Source organism: Nyctereutes procyonoides, unplaced genomic scaffold, assembly GCF_905146905.1.
Source record: "Nyctereutes procyonoides isolate TBG_1078 unplaced genomic scaffold, NYPRO_anot_genome, whole genome shotgun sequence".
NCBI lineage: Eukaryota > Metazoa > Chordata > Mammalia > Carnivora > Canidae > Nyctereutes > Nyctereutes procyonoides.
This window is the reverse complement of record NW_026575121.1, coordinates 45291768-45306773: the sequence shown is the minus strand read 5'-3', so window position 1 is coordinate 45306773 and position 15006 is coordinate 45291768. Positions and strand designations below refer to the sequence as shown.

Sequence of the window (15006 nt, the reverse complement as noted above, 5' to 3'; positions counted from 1 at the left end):
GGAAAAACAGACAGCTTTGACCCCTCATCAAACTTTGAACATCACAGGTACCTCTCCCTTTCTTAGCAGGATTCTGCAACATTGGCTCTGTCTCTCACACTATTTAATAAAGGTGTTCCTCGAGATTTTTTTCTTGACATCTTAAAATATTTAAATATTTCCTTAAAGGGTGATGTGACAATCACCTTAAATTTGGATTATCTTCTTGGATGAGGTTAACATATAAATGTGAAAGAACATCAGGTTGTGGGGACTCCGGGCAGAATAACTTCACCTGGGAACATTAAGTATGTTTGTAGGAATACAACTGATGGAGGGAATATTACCGAAGGAGATCATCCAGCTGTGCCCAGTCTCAAAGGAGCTTGATAGTGGAAATCAGAAGTGAATGCAGTCTCCAGCCACAGCCAGCTAAGGTGCCAGACACGAGGAGGCTTCTCTTTCTTCTATAAGAAGAGGAGCAGCCACACTTGGAAACCCTAAAGAGTCAGTTCAATGAAAACATCTAGGAGGGGAAGACAGGCAAAGTGTTTCCAGAAGGAGCCCAACCCACCTCCCAATTCAGAAGACAGTGAAGGAGCTCCCGCAGTCTTTCCAATGTGATGGAGATGGAAGGAAGTCAGGAGGCCACCTGATGTTCAGCCGAAGTTTAGCCTTACAGGCACAATACTTCCTTGACCTCATTCGTAAATTCATTTAATAAATAGCATTGAGCACTTGCTATCTGTCCATACCTCACTGTTGAATTGGCAGAGAGACAAGAATTAAGAGTGACTTTTAAATATGAGATGCTTGAGGCAAAGATGAGAGGGGGAGAAAAGTATCCTTATTGGAGAGAGACATCTCATATTTTACTTATCCCGATTGCCTGGTGTCAGGAAAGAGCACTGAACTACGAATCAGGAGACTGAGGCTTTGTTGCTAGACTAGTTGGGTGGGCCTTGGCTTTCTCAGTTGAGAGTTCTATTTAAATTATTTTTAATGATTTCTTGTTCACATCTATATTTTGTGAGGTGATAGAGTTCAGAGACCATGGGTAGCTCCTGGTATTGTCTGACACAGGCTAACCTTTACAGAAGTGGGTTCCCCTCCACCCAGTTTGGAATTTTTGATGAGATTAAGCAGAGTTCAACATGTCACTGGAAATTAGCTAAGGCTTATATGATGGTGTCACCCTGGTTTCTCTTCAGTCTCCTCCTCATCCATGGGACCCACTCCATCTCTCCTAAATTCAACAGTTTTGAGAATGTAGTAAGGGTGACCTAGTTGTGAAAAGAGAATATGCTTGTAAGCTTTGATGACCAGGTTTACCTTTTACCATCTGTTATGGGCTCAATTGCGTCCCCCATCAACAAATTTATATGTTGAAGTCCTAACCCCAGTACCTCAGAATGCAAGCCTATTTGTGAATGGGCCATTTGCAGGTCTAATTAGACATACTACGAAGTCATGCTGGAGAACAATGGGCCCAAACTGATATACCACTGTCCTGATAAGTACGGGAAATTTGGATACATACGGGCACATGAGGAAAAGGTTGGAGCTGTGTTGCCACAAACCAAGGAACCACCAGAAGCTGGGAATGAATCCTGGAATGGATCCTTCCGTCCCTGCTGCTTTCAGAGTGAGCCTGGCCTGGCCAGCTCCCTGAGCTTCAACTTTCAGCTTCCAGATCCGTGAGAGAATAAATTCAAGTCACTCAGTCTGTGATACTTTGTGTTAAAGCAGTCAAACAAGGAGGCGGTAGGTCTAAGGTGGCCCTAATGCGTTGGTAGTCTATATAAGCAAACCCAAACCCAAGCCAGAGTGAATTCTTGTGAAAGATTAGCAATAACCAGTCTCAAACAGCCAAGGGAGTTTTCCCAAAGAATGCAACCACATGAACTATTGCCAATCCAATAATTTCCTTGCTTTGCTTTCCCATTTTCTGTGGAAAAGCCTTGCGCCCAGCTCCTATTGGGGGGAGTGCTCCTAATCACTTCTGGTTTTGGAGTTACCCGGTTTGAATTGATGTTTACTCAAACTCTTAAAAATTTTAAATGCTTCAGTGTATCTTTCAATGGCTCCTCATGACAGCCATAGCAAACTAATAGACCATCTGTGCAATCTTAGATAACTCACACAAGTTCTATGAGCTCAAATATTCTCAGTGGAAATTGAAGACAGATAGGGAGGTTTTGTTTTGTTTTAACTGTTCACCCTCCATGATTCCTGGTCCCCTTACACACCATGACTTTGCTTGTTCAAGTACAGTTTTCTATTTGCCCAGGACTTCTGTGAGGATAAACATATTTCCACTGAGAAGAGTGTTCACCCCTTTATCATTTCTGCATCTTCTGCTGTGTTCTGACCTGGTCTTTCAACTACCCTGCTCAAGAGAGAATCCATTTCCATGGCATAAATCCAATAGATTTTGTGACTGTAAAAATATATTATTATAAGCTTCTTTTATAACTAAAGCTAAACCAAAACCCCCATGAAATTATCTTGTTGTGTCTGTTTTTCTTCTTATACTAGAACATTTTTTAGAAATGAAAAATTCATAACAGGGAAATTTATATTTAGCAGGCAGCTGTCTGCCATGATTTGTAAGAACATAATTCTTTTTTGTAGCTTATGAAATGAATTGGAAGTTTAGAGTTATTCTTTTGGGCTGTGTGTGTGTGTGTGTGTGTGCACTTGGCTTATTAAAAGTAACTGAATTAGAGCAGCTGAGATTAAATGAGAAAGAGTCATTTTCAAAGAGAATATCAGACACCATGATTAGATGCTTTTTGACAGCAGTTATAAAATAATGTGCTTCATATAAAGCACCAGATTCGGATCAAGTCATTTTTGAAGAAGATTTATTTTTCTTATTTTTAATGATAGAATTCATTTTTGTCAGCTCTTAAAATTAATAAGAATGGTTTCAAATCTGGTTTATCCATAGTCTCTGTGGCTTTATTTAAGTTTTGTTCACACATATCCTTGTTATAATTGATGGAGATTCATAAGTTACAAGGCTAAGAGAATACCATATCTATAAACATAACATATCATTTAATTAACCCTGCAGAATCTAAGAAAGAACAATTCCAGAGCGCCTGGCTGACTCAGTTGGAGGAACATGTGACTCTTGGTTTCAGGGTCATGAGTTTGAGTCCCAGGTTGGTATAGAGATTACTTAAATAAATACAACAAAAACAAAAACAAAACAAAACAAAAAAAATCCTTTCATTTCTAGGTAGTAACATTGCATTATGAATGAGAATATTTTCTATATGCCAAAGTGAGAAGCACTGATTTAGTTTCCAGAGAGAAACATATTAGAGGAAGTACTATTAGAGGAAGGAATTAGGTTCTTGGATTAGGTGTGTTTATGTGTATAGGTATGAATGCACGTGTGTGCATGCATATGTGTGTATTAATTGATAAATCCTGGGATAAAGATTCAGTGGGGAGGATTTTTCAGTATCCTGGTGAGATTTTCCCTTCTTTGTTGTCCATTGAAATGGAAGCATTATAGGCTATTGATTAGGAAGATAATGGCCCTCTAAACAAATAAAAAATGGCATAAGGGGTCAGGCCAATGATTTGCCAGTACAGAAATTTAAAAAGTTGATTGTGGTCTCAATGGATTCTTTTCTGAAAATAATAATTATAGTCACTCTTCACTGAATACCTACTGTATGCCAGGTTCTGCTAGGCAATTTATACGTAGTGCTATATTTAACCCTTAGAATTAAACCTAGTAGATATTATCATCTTGGGCTGATAGATGAGGAACCTGGGGCTAACAGAAGGTAACCACATTGTCCAAGGTCATCAAACTAGGAAGTAGCAGGGTCCAAATCAATAAAACCAATCTGGGTTGTGCTAAAGCCATGGTGCTTTTCCTAAACTTACAGAAAAAGTTCTTCTACATAATGTCATTCTCACAAATGCTCCTTGTTCTACATTTTTTAACTTAAAATGTTTGATGTCTGATTAAAAAAAATAAGTACTGTATATGCATGGTTCAAAATTCAAAATGTACAAAAATATAAATCAAAAATAAGTCTCTTTTCCTCTCTGATTTCCCAGCCCTTTGCTTGCTTCCCAGAGATAGGCAACTTATTTCCTGTGTATGCCCTATACATTTACACACAGCTAGATAGGCACAGCCTCTCCCTCTCCCTCCCCTAACTCAGCATAATGAACATGACCATAATGAATTCACAGTCATATACCTTATGTTTTTCATTTGACAATGTATTTTGGTGATCCTTCTAGATCCCAAACAGTTTTAGTCACACCTTTATAAACTCTGGTGGATCTGTTAGTATTAGAATTGGCCAGAAGAGTTTACATTTTCAGCCCATACGATTTCTTGCAAACTTGCTGGGTTTGATCAGAAGTGGGCAGAAAGGGAATGATTACCTTCCTTTTCCCCACAAATCCATATTTTGAAGGAGGAGTAGCTATATTACCTATCCAAGTGGGTCATTAAATTATAGGGGTACACACACAAAAAAATCTAAATTGGATACCTGTTACTAGGGTGGAGGATAAGAAAACAAAAGGATAAAAATAAGAATTGGAGGGCACCAGTGTGCATAACAAAGAGCTGAGATGAACATAAAGATGAGCAATGCAAAGTCTGAAATTAAAAAATGTGTTTGATGTATCAACACAGCCTTAACAACAGACTATCCCAAAATGCACACAGTGGGAAACAACTACATCCAACTGAAATACTAGAAACCACACAGCACATTCCTAACCCTTAATTCCTCTGAAGAACAATTTATAACACCAAGAAAAGAAAAGCTCTTAGATGTAGAAAGCAAAACCCTTATCAGGACAGATGCCCAGCATTTAGGAAACAATTTGGACACAGGGGAAAAAAATAATCTCTTTTCCCCATGATGTGGCAGCAGAGAATAGATCAAAAAGCATCAGGCAGAGGAGTCCAGCAGGGAACAAAAACAGGGAGGATTTTCACATTCAGAGGCATAGAGAAAAGAGCAGGCAACTCACTGTCAGGCAGAAGAAAGATGTAAATCATTTTTTTTTTTTTGTATTAACCTTAGCAACAGCTCTAAAACATTTACTGCCCCATTGGTTGGCTTACCAGGCTTTGAGCCATGTCTTCTTCCTTTGAATGTAGGGAAGCACAGGCTGGCATCCTACTGTAAAGTTTTGCATGCCCACCCTTCACCATTCACTCATAAACTCCCTAAAGTATCTGATTTAATTCACTCCCAGAAACACCTATTGAATCCTTCTTATGTGCAAGAAGATGCTAAGTGCTGAGATGCAAAATGAAAGTGTGCAGAACATTCTTTTTATTAAGCTGCTTCCCTCTACTGTAAAACACATTGCTTTTTAATAAGGCACTCTCTGCTCTCAGATTATTTAGCTCTGTGATATACAGCTTCCTCTCTACTGCGTTTCAGAACATTCTTTAGAATAGTCTTTGATTTTATGGTTTCCACTGGTAGCAAACAGTCTCAATCTGCCCATGAGATATTTCCTCCTGGATCCTGGTCTTCAGTTTCTAGCAAAGAGTTTTGCTTTTGTAAACAAGGCAATATTTAATGACAGCTGTGCTCATGATGTGACATCTTCTTAGCTTATCTTGGCTTGGTTCTTAGATTTCTGGTTACTTGCACCAACTTCTCCAAGAATTCTTGAATTCTTCTCTAACCCCTGGCTTACTTATAAACAACTACTTGGCTGGGTGGTTTCTTACCTTTGGACCTTCACAGCAGTATATGTGTGATATTTACAGATTTGAGATAGGCTGGAAAAAAAACCGCATAAATTTGCAAAAGGATAAAATAAGAATCCCAGAATCCAGGAACATATGGGAAAGAAAATATCAAACTAGATAAATACTGTGAGAATCAGTTGCTTGACATGAGGGCTGCAGATTGGCTCTAAGTTTCATAACTAGTCAATGCAAAGAAAGAAACACCATTGTAAGATCCACGTGGTCTAAAAGTCCAGGATAAGCTAGTTGCTATGTGGAAACACAGCTTTCCTGGATATTGAGCCCTGTGAGAAATCTCTCCCCTGGATCCTCATAAAGTGGCATCAGGAGGTGTATTAGATGACATCAAAAATGCTTTAGAAGTCCCATCTAGTGGTTTCCCATAACACGCCTTCATGTTGGCTGATGGCTTGATATCAAAAGGTAATTCTAATTTAATAGAGGCAAAAGTAGACTCTTGCATTTTGACCCTGTTATGGACTGAATGGTGTTCCCTCAAAATTAACACGTTGAAACCCTAATCCTCAGTACCACAGAATGTGACTGTATACGGAGATGGGGCCTTAAAGAGGTGAAGTTAAAACAAGGGTTTTTTTGGGGGGGGCCTAATCCAATCTGACTGGTGTCCGTACAAGAAGAGGACGTGTGGACACACAAGGAGGCATCAGGGCCCGTGCGCACAGGGGAGAGACCATGAGAGGGACAGCCATTTGCCAGCCAGGGAGAAGGGCTTCAGATGAAACCAATCCTGCTGGCACCTTGGTCTTGGACCTCCCGGCCTCAGGACTGTGAGAAATAAATTTCTGTTTATTGTGCCATTTTATTATGGCAACCCCAGCAAAGTGATACAGACCCCAAAGGCAAGTCCATAAGAAAAGAATAGGGGATGGAGATAGGAGAGACACTTGACTTTGAAGAAGTTTCAGGAAAGCTATATGAAAGAAGAGTAGGGATTTAAGATGATTTTAAATGCAGTAAACTACTTGCTGACCCTCCCTGTAGGAGTTCTCTTTACAGAGTCCCTGTCTTTGAGAACAGCAGTCTTGCCCATGAGGCTTGCATTTGCCAGTAGAATGAGCAGAAATGAGCCAGGTAGACTACTTACAAGCAGTGGCCCATCACTGACTTCTTTGTTACAAGATGAGCAGCATCAGGAGAGTAAGGAAACAATGCTCCTTCACCCTGAGTCCTGGGGTGAAGGCAGTGTGGAGCATAACTAGAGCTGATGAGTAGTAAACATTGTTTCACAAGCCAATGAGATTTTGAGGTCTTTACTGCCACATGACTTAGCTTAAGCTTACAGATACAAAATTGTTGAGTGATGTGGCTACTAAGCAAAGCTCACAAGCTAATTTTTTAGTCATCTTAGGTTGTATAAGGAACATTGAATTAACTTATGGGAAACGTGCATCAAGGGGTCAAAAGGCAAGCTGAATTTTCCAGAAAAGGAGAGTATAGGTTAATGGGAGGATTTAAAATTAGGTCATATGAAGGAAAAATGTAAGCAACTGAGGAAATTTCATCGGAAAAAAGAGAAGATAAGGAAGAAAATTCTATAAAAAGTGGACTGTATCCATTCTAGGGAGCTGGGGTAGGGAAGTTCCCAAGGGCTTTTGCTGGAAACATTGGCAAAGGAAATTTTCACTATTTATATTTAAATTCAAATTATATTAAATATTAAATACTTACTAAAAAGGAAGGATTTACTAACCTTTAGAACTATTTCTTAAAGGAATCTCCTTACTAGAGGCGTTTAACCAGACACTGCTGATATCTTGTTAGAAATATTGAGGAGGGGGCAGTCCAGGTGGTTTAGTGGTTTAGCGCCGCCTGCAGCCCAGGGCATGATCCTGGAGTCCCGGGATTGAGTCCCATGTCAGGCTCCCTGCATGGAGCCCTCTTTTCCCTCTGCCTGTGTATCTGCCTCTCTCTCTCTCTCTCTCTCTCTCTCTCTCCCTCTTTCTTTCTCTCTCTGTGTTTCTATGAATAAATAAATAAAATTAAAAAAAAAGAAATATTGAAGAGGGAATTTGTTGGTGGTGGTGATGTGGTGGGAGCCAAGTGTGCAGTGTTGGACCAGACCAGTGGTTTTCAAACATAACAAATCTTATGAGGAACCCTTAATACAATAGTGGTATTTAGTAGTCTAAATTTACTTTATTTAGTTAAATTAATAACATTTAATTTGTATAAAGTCAATCCCTTTAATGGTGAGACTCTACTGATGAACATAAAAAATTGAACTGAGGATATTTACTCACCAGCTGTTATCAAGCAGTCTCTTTGCCACATACTGTTTTTAGTGCTAGGGAAAGCAACATGGTTAGGTCTCTTGCTTCCCTGGAATTTATACCAGGATAGAAGACACAGATTATCAGAAACTAAACCAACAAGAAGGATAATTTTAGATAGTCATAAGTGATCTGAAGAAAAATAATGCAATCGGTGGAGAGTAGCTACCTGGTGTAGTCACAGTAGAGTGAGTGGTCTGGGATGACCTCTCTCAGGAGCTAACCTTTGAGCTGACACCTGAGTGACAAGGAGGGTTCTGAAGAAGAACATTCCAGGCAGTGGGAATGGCAAAAGAAAGACCAACTTGGAAATGAAGGTGTATATGAGTACTAGAGAGATGGGTGTGCTCTGTGATGGCCGAACAAGAAGGAAAGAGAGATGGGCAAGGCACAGACCATGGAGGACCTTACATACCAGTTCTTCTCAAACTGTCCATGGCAAAGAGCTTAAAAAATAATTAAAATTTTCTTTCAGCTCTAGGCCAACATGTAATCAAATGTGACTAGTCTATAGGTTGTGCTACAAGATCATGTCCATGCAAGTTTGACAATTCTCTAAGTAGATCTCCTCTTCAATGAGATGAGTCCGTTGATCATGTGCCTGAACAATGTCGCAATGCCAAATTGCCATGATAGTTTCTAAATGCTGACTCTCCATTTCTCTACTTATTGTATTTATTTTGATGCAGACCAGGATCACATGCTTGTGGATCTGTGGCCTTCACTTTGATTAGTGCATGGAACAGACCTTGGATTTTACTCTAAGTGCACTGGAAAGCATATACAGGGGAGGTGGGAAAAAGAAGAATTGAGGAGCACTAATGGGATTGTGGTGCTGCTCTTCACGAAGACTAATGGAGAAGAAAATTGGGTGGAGAGAAAAAAACTTTACTTTGAAATGTTAAGTGAGACATGTCTAGATCTCCAAGTGAGAGGTCAAGCAGGTAGTTAGATATATAAGTCTGGGGCTCACAGCTGAGGTCAGGACCAGAGTTGTAATTTGGGGGAATCAGATAGCCTGCATTTAAAGCCACAGACTAGATGAGTTATCTAGCAAGTGTTGTTATAAAAGAAAAGTGATCCTAGGACTAGGCCTGGGGGCATTCTGAGAGGTGTTTGTGTCAGTGGCGTCATCTAAGAACTTTGAATCTGATATTTACGGAACCAGGGCATCACAACACAGAATGGAAATACATAGTGGCAAAATGTTGGCATGAACTGGATTAGTAGGTACATATGGAATGATTGAATGGGCTCTGAAAACCCTTCCACTTTGAGATATGGCAATTCTGGTATTACTCAACTTTCATATCCATGAAATAGAGGGTTGAATGGTGGCTACTGAGAAATTATGCCCATACCCTAGAACTTATGAATGTGACTTTATTTGATAAGAGGGTCTTTACAGATGCAATTAACTTAAGAATATGAAGATGAGACCATTCTGGATTATCGAGGTGGGCTCTAAATTTGATGATAAGTGTCCTAATAGGAGACACACAGAGAAGAGAGACAGAAGAGGAGAGGCCATGTGACTATGGCAGAGATTGGAATGATGCTGCTCCCAACCAGGGGAATGGAGCTTCCAGCCACCAGAAGCTGGAAGAGTCAAGAAAGACTCTCTGCTAGAGCCTTCAAAGGGAGGGCAGCCATATTGACACACTGACTTTGAACTTCTGCCCTCAGAACTATGAGAGAAAATATTTCTATTTTAAGTCACTCAGTTTATGGTGATTCTCTAAGGCAGCTCCAGGAAACTAACACACATCCAATTTTTGTAGCTGACTCTATTCCAACATTTCTTTGGGAACTATGCTTTATTCTAACCCCGTGCTTCTCAACTGTGGCTGCACAATACCCACAATACCACGGCTTAGAGAACTTCTAACAAACACTGGCCTGGCCACACCTTCAGAGATTTTGCTTCTCTGGGCTTGGGTATCGGCTGGCATGGGAGTACAGGCAGAGATGAGGACAGCCATTTAACTAAGTCACAACACGAATACCCACCATTTGCTTCAACATGGATGGAACTGGAGAGTATTATGCTGAATGAAATAAGTCAGTCAGAGAAGGATAATCATGATATGGTTTCACTCATATGTGGAATATAAGAAATAGTGAAAGGGATTATAAGGGAAAGGAGGGGAACTGAGAGGGAAAAAATTAGAGAGGAAGACAAACCATGAGAGACTCCTAACTCTGGGAAACAAAGGGTTGCAGAAGGGGAGGTTGGTGGGGGGGATAGGGTGACTGGGTGATGGGCACTGAGGAGGACACTTGATGGGATGAGCACTGGGTATTATATGTTGGCAAATTGAATTTAAATAAAATAAATAAATAAATAAATAAATAAATAAATAAATAAATAATTAAGTCATAACAACTTAATATCATGGGGATGACAGAAGTGCCCGAGAGAGGAGCATCTATATAAACATTTTTTTAACCTTAGGAATTTTCTTTGAAATATTCTGTGTCTTTATGCCTAGATATATTCTTGGAAACCATCTGAAGCAGTGTCACATAGGCTGTCTACACAGATTCTAATGGCACGAAGTCAGTCCTGTTTCCCCCACGAAGGGATAAATGGATGCTCTCACGGTAGCCGTCATTATTGATCGGGACGCTCCCTTCGCTGCCCCAGAAGAACTGGGGGAGGCATTATGTTCTAAACCGAAGCTTGGCAACGCCTAACTTCAACATAAATCAAAAGATGTGACTTGCAAGCCTTTGCTCCCAACTGTCCCACTGCCATCCTTACAACCAGATAATTATAATTTTGAATTTCTGATGGCATGCTACTTTGTGTGATTAATAAACATCTACTGCCTAGATGTGCTGAATAGGAGAATAGTACACGCTTATCTGGAGGGAAGAGGGCCCTTAATTGTGGAACAAAGCAATTCCTTGTACGTCAGCCCTAAATAAATGTTTCTTTATTTCTGAAGTTGTGTGACCTCCTGTCGTGGTCTTTCTAGCACGTCAGGGAGCAGTCAGGAGTGAATCGTGGTTAGCAATGCACGCTTGTCTGTAAAGGCCTTTTAATGACAACGAGGAGCTCACTGCATCTATTGACTCCCCGGGAAGTCTGAGGTCACAAGCTTGGCTGGGGCACATGAGCCCAGATAATGAAGATGGTTTTGCCCTTTTGAAACAAAGCCAGCAACTGTATGCACTTCATTATACACTTTGGGTCATGTGCTAACAATGAGGGTTTCTCTAATACTAATCCCCCTAATGATGGCTTCTCCCAGCCCTTACACAAACCCCACCAGGCCCCGTGGTTTGGCACGCCAGACAGAATAAAGGCAGCACGGTGTTTGGCTTTTGAACTGAGTTCAAGGCAATTAAAGTTATTGGTAAGGAGGGAAGGAGGGGTTTAGAAATACCAGTATAATAAGTAGTATGACTGCAGTACCCTGTAAATTAACTCAATTAGACAAAGCCTGATTTAACGGGGGAAAGATGGTGAGAAGCGCTACCCTCATTAAATCTGGCTGTTAGAGGTGATTATAATGGTATTAAATTTGTTTTAGTTGTTTGAATCACATAAAATAGTCTGTGCGTGTGCACATACACATGTGCACACACGTGGGCTCTGCGATTTTTGTAGGTATTTTTTAAGGAGGAGAGGAATAGAACTGCAAAACAGAACTTTATCAACTCCCCCACCCCCCTAAACCAAAAATCGACTGAATGAAGGCTCAAGAGCTCAAGAGTGGAAGAGGAGGAGAAGGGCAGGATAGGATCAGGGAATGGAAAGCAAGAGGGAGCTCTCCTGCTGATAAAGCCATGAGCCCTCTTGGGTGGGGGCTTGTGTTCTGTTGCCTGGGCGGTGGACTCCTACCTGGAGCCAGGGCACAGTTTCCCCGGGTCTGCATGACTGTGGACAACCTGATGGCCAAGGAGTGCTGCCCGCCGCTGGGTCTGGAGCCAGCCAACATCTGCGGCTCTCAGGAGGGCCGGGGCCAGTGCATGGAGGTGCAAACTGACGCCAGGCCCTGGAGTGGCCCCTATGTCCTGCGGAACCAGGATGACCGAGAAGGGTGGCCAAGGAAATTCTTCCACCGGACCTGCCGATGCACAGGTGAGGGAGGTGGGCAGAGCTCGGCGTGACCTGAGCCAGGTGGGGAGGCCCCCACTGGGCAAAGAGCCCCTTCTCAGGAAGAGATGAGACTCTTAAAATTGTTAGACTAGGCTTTAAATGGCCAACCAAGTTTGTTTTTCACAGGCAGTGAACTGAGTAAGGCTGATGTCTTGGTTATATTTCTCACACCCTCTAGGATATCTAGTTATGGAAACCAAATGAATATAAATAACATGGGCCAAGCCTGGTTATGTGAACTCATGCCAACATGCCATTGGCTTGTTTGTTGGAAGGGGAAGCTAACGAGCTCCAGAGTCAGCTTTGAACCTCAGAGCAAGTCCTTTCAAGATGGATTCAGTGGCCTCCCCTTCTGAAATGGGTTTGCACTTGTAGAAGAGGGGGGTGGGTAGCCTTGGTATCTAGAAGACAGGCAGGCGTCAAAGGCAGGTGTTCCGTGGTCCCAGCCTCAGCCTTTCTAACGTTTTGAACAGGTCTCAGGTAGAGTACATCTCGCTAGTTAAGGTTCTGTCTGGGTTGTCACTCTGCCAAAGTCAGAGGGATGTGGTAGGACAGGGCTTCAGTGAACTGGGGAAGAAGAGTCATAAGATAGCAATGACTTTTCCTGCTCTTACCTCGATTGGATGTGGGCAATTCGAAATTTGCTCAGTGTCCCTCTTTCAGACCTGTCTCTCTTACTACTCATTTCTTTGAAATCTCTGTGCATTTCTTTTTTTTAATTTTTATTTATTATTTATGATAGTCACAGAGAGAGAGAGAGAGAGAGAGGCAGAGACACAGGCAGAGGGAGAAGCAGGCTCCATGCACCGGGAGCCTGACGTGGGATTCGATCCCGGGTCTCCAGGATCGCGCCCTGGGCCAAAGGCAGGCGCCAAACCACCGCACCACCCAGGGATCCCTCTCTGTGCATTTCTTATGCCTCCAGCTCTTCTGAGCCTTCCCAAATCCTCAGTGGAGTCTGTCTGTGTTCAGGAGCCATGCACAGCAGTGATAAACACTCAAAGGCTGGCAGGGCATTTGACACACAGCGCAAGCAACAACTTTAGCAAAGCACTTGGCCACTGTTCTACAGCATCTAGCTGCATAACAAGTTCTCCTTTTAAAATTATTATTATTATTATTATTACTTACATTCACACATGGTAGGGAATACAGATAATTGGGCTATGGAAGGATACAAAAAGGTAAACTAAGGAAAAGTACAAAGGACTTGGATGTTGGTGTAGGAATGATGCTAGTTTTTTTAACTTGTAAAAATTCTGGCTGTATAATCTTTTTGTAGTCATATTGTTAATTCTGTGATTCAAAGGAACCATTAGTTTTGTGTTGGGTATTCATTGTGACAAAAGTATATTGAGCATATTCTATCCATTTTTTTTTCCTAATCTAATTGAGCACTGTCTTCTATAGACAGTATCTCATGGATTCCCATGGCTTTTGTCTGAGAAGCAGCAGGTTTCATATTGCCTGTGTGATCTAAACCACATTATATAGTAACTTCTTTGTCTATGACTCAAAAATTCTTCTAGAACACTTATTTCTGGGCCAATCAATGATAGAGTGCCACAACTTACAATGGTTCCATCTCCATTTATGAAATCCTGGGGCAAAAGATATTAAGAAATCAGATATGACGCTTACCTCTTCTTATCATCATCTGCTTTATATTTCTGACCTGTCTATCAGTTTGTTTTGTTTTGTTTTGTCTTCTAAAGGCGGGGATGGAGAGAATAGAGAATAACAGAATAGAAGGGGTAATTATAATCTCCCTTTCCAGAAGGAAGACCTATAAATATTCTTCCAGAAGTGGCAGGAAGTTAGGGTCACAGTGGCCTTCTTCCTAACATAAAAAGGGATCCTCTGTTCTGAGGAGGATAAACATATACCTAGGAGGCAGTGGGTCAGAAACAGGATTTGTCTTGTGAGTCCAGACTGTTAAGGACATCACATGTCCGTAGGCCAGTCCAAGGAAGCAGAGTTCCCTCGGCGTGTACGGTTTTTTACAGCTGTTATCAAGGGCATGGCTGCTCTTGAGACCAACTACTAGGCTATAGCTCCCCACCCCTCTTCTATGATTTGATCTGTGTAGACTCATTCAGGACCATGGCTCTTTCCATACCAATTCTGGATGGCTCCACTTATGTTGGCTAGCTTGTCTTATTCTTTGAGTCTCAGAGCATCAGACCAAGTCCTAGTGGATGAGCTGGGAACCAATTTATTATAAATAGTAATGATCATTCTGTGATGGGCCACATGTCCCAAAGCAAGACCTAGGACCTTCATTCAGCTTATTCTCCCCCAAAGAGTGAGTTGCTTGCCCTCCAGCAGTAGCTCTTCATGGTTGGGGATGCAGTCTTCAGAATTTAAACCTGACCTTGAACCTCCAAAAGCTCTCCTCTCTGGTATCTTCATAATTTTTTGCAAATAGGGCCCTAGGATTTTTCTAGGACACCCAATATTTATTAAGCAAGAGATATAGGTTAGCTTCTGGAACCCACATTATTGATGACCTAAACTTTGTTAATGCAATGGAAAAACAAACAGACCATTTATCCATCAAGGGACATTTTAAAAAAAAAGAGTTTATTTTTTTATTCATGAGAGACAGAGAGAGAGAGAGAGAGAGAGAGAGAGAGAAGAAGAGAGAGAGAGAGAGAGAGAGAGGCAGAGACTGAGGCAGAGGAAGAAACAGGCTCCATGCAGGGAGCCCAACATGAGACTCGATCTCAGGACTCCAGGATCATGCCTTGGGCCAAAGGCAACGCGCTAAACCGCGAGCCACCCGGGGATCCCCTGTTTTTAATTTTTGAGGAAGCTCTACAGTTTTTTTTTTTCCATAGTGGCTGCACCATTTTGTGTTCCCACCAACA

The 15006-nt window shown here is 41.4% G+C and overlaps 1 protein-coding gene across 3 annotated transcripts in view; it reads left to right on the top strand.

The window, feature by feature from the left end:
• The first annotated feature begins 11331 nt into the window (after positions 1-11331).
• Positions 11332-15006, top strand: part of DCT (dopachrome tautomerase) — a 73475-nt gene continuing 69800 nt past the window's right edge. The window contains exon 1 of one of the 3 annotated variants that reach the window (XM_055335916.1): positions 11332-12118. In XM_055335916.1, the coding sequence (XP_055191891.1) occupies positions 11728-12118 (391 nt within the window). In that variant the 5' untranslated portion in view covers positions 11332-11727. The remainder of the gene's footprint in view (positions 12119-15006) is intronic. The other 2 variants (XM_055335917.1, XM_055335918.1) reach the window with 2 other exon arrangements.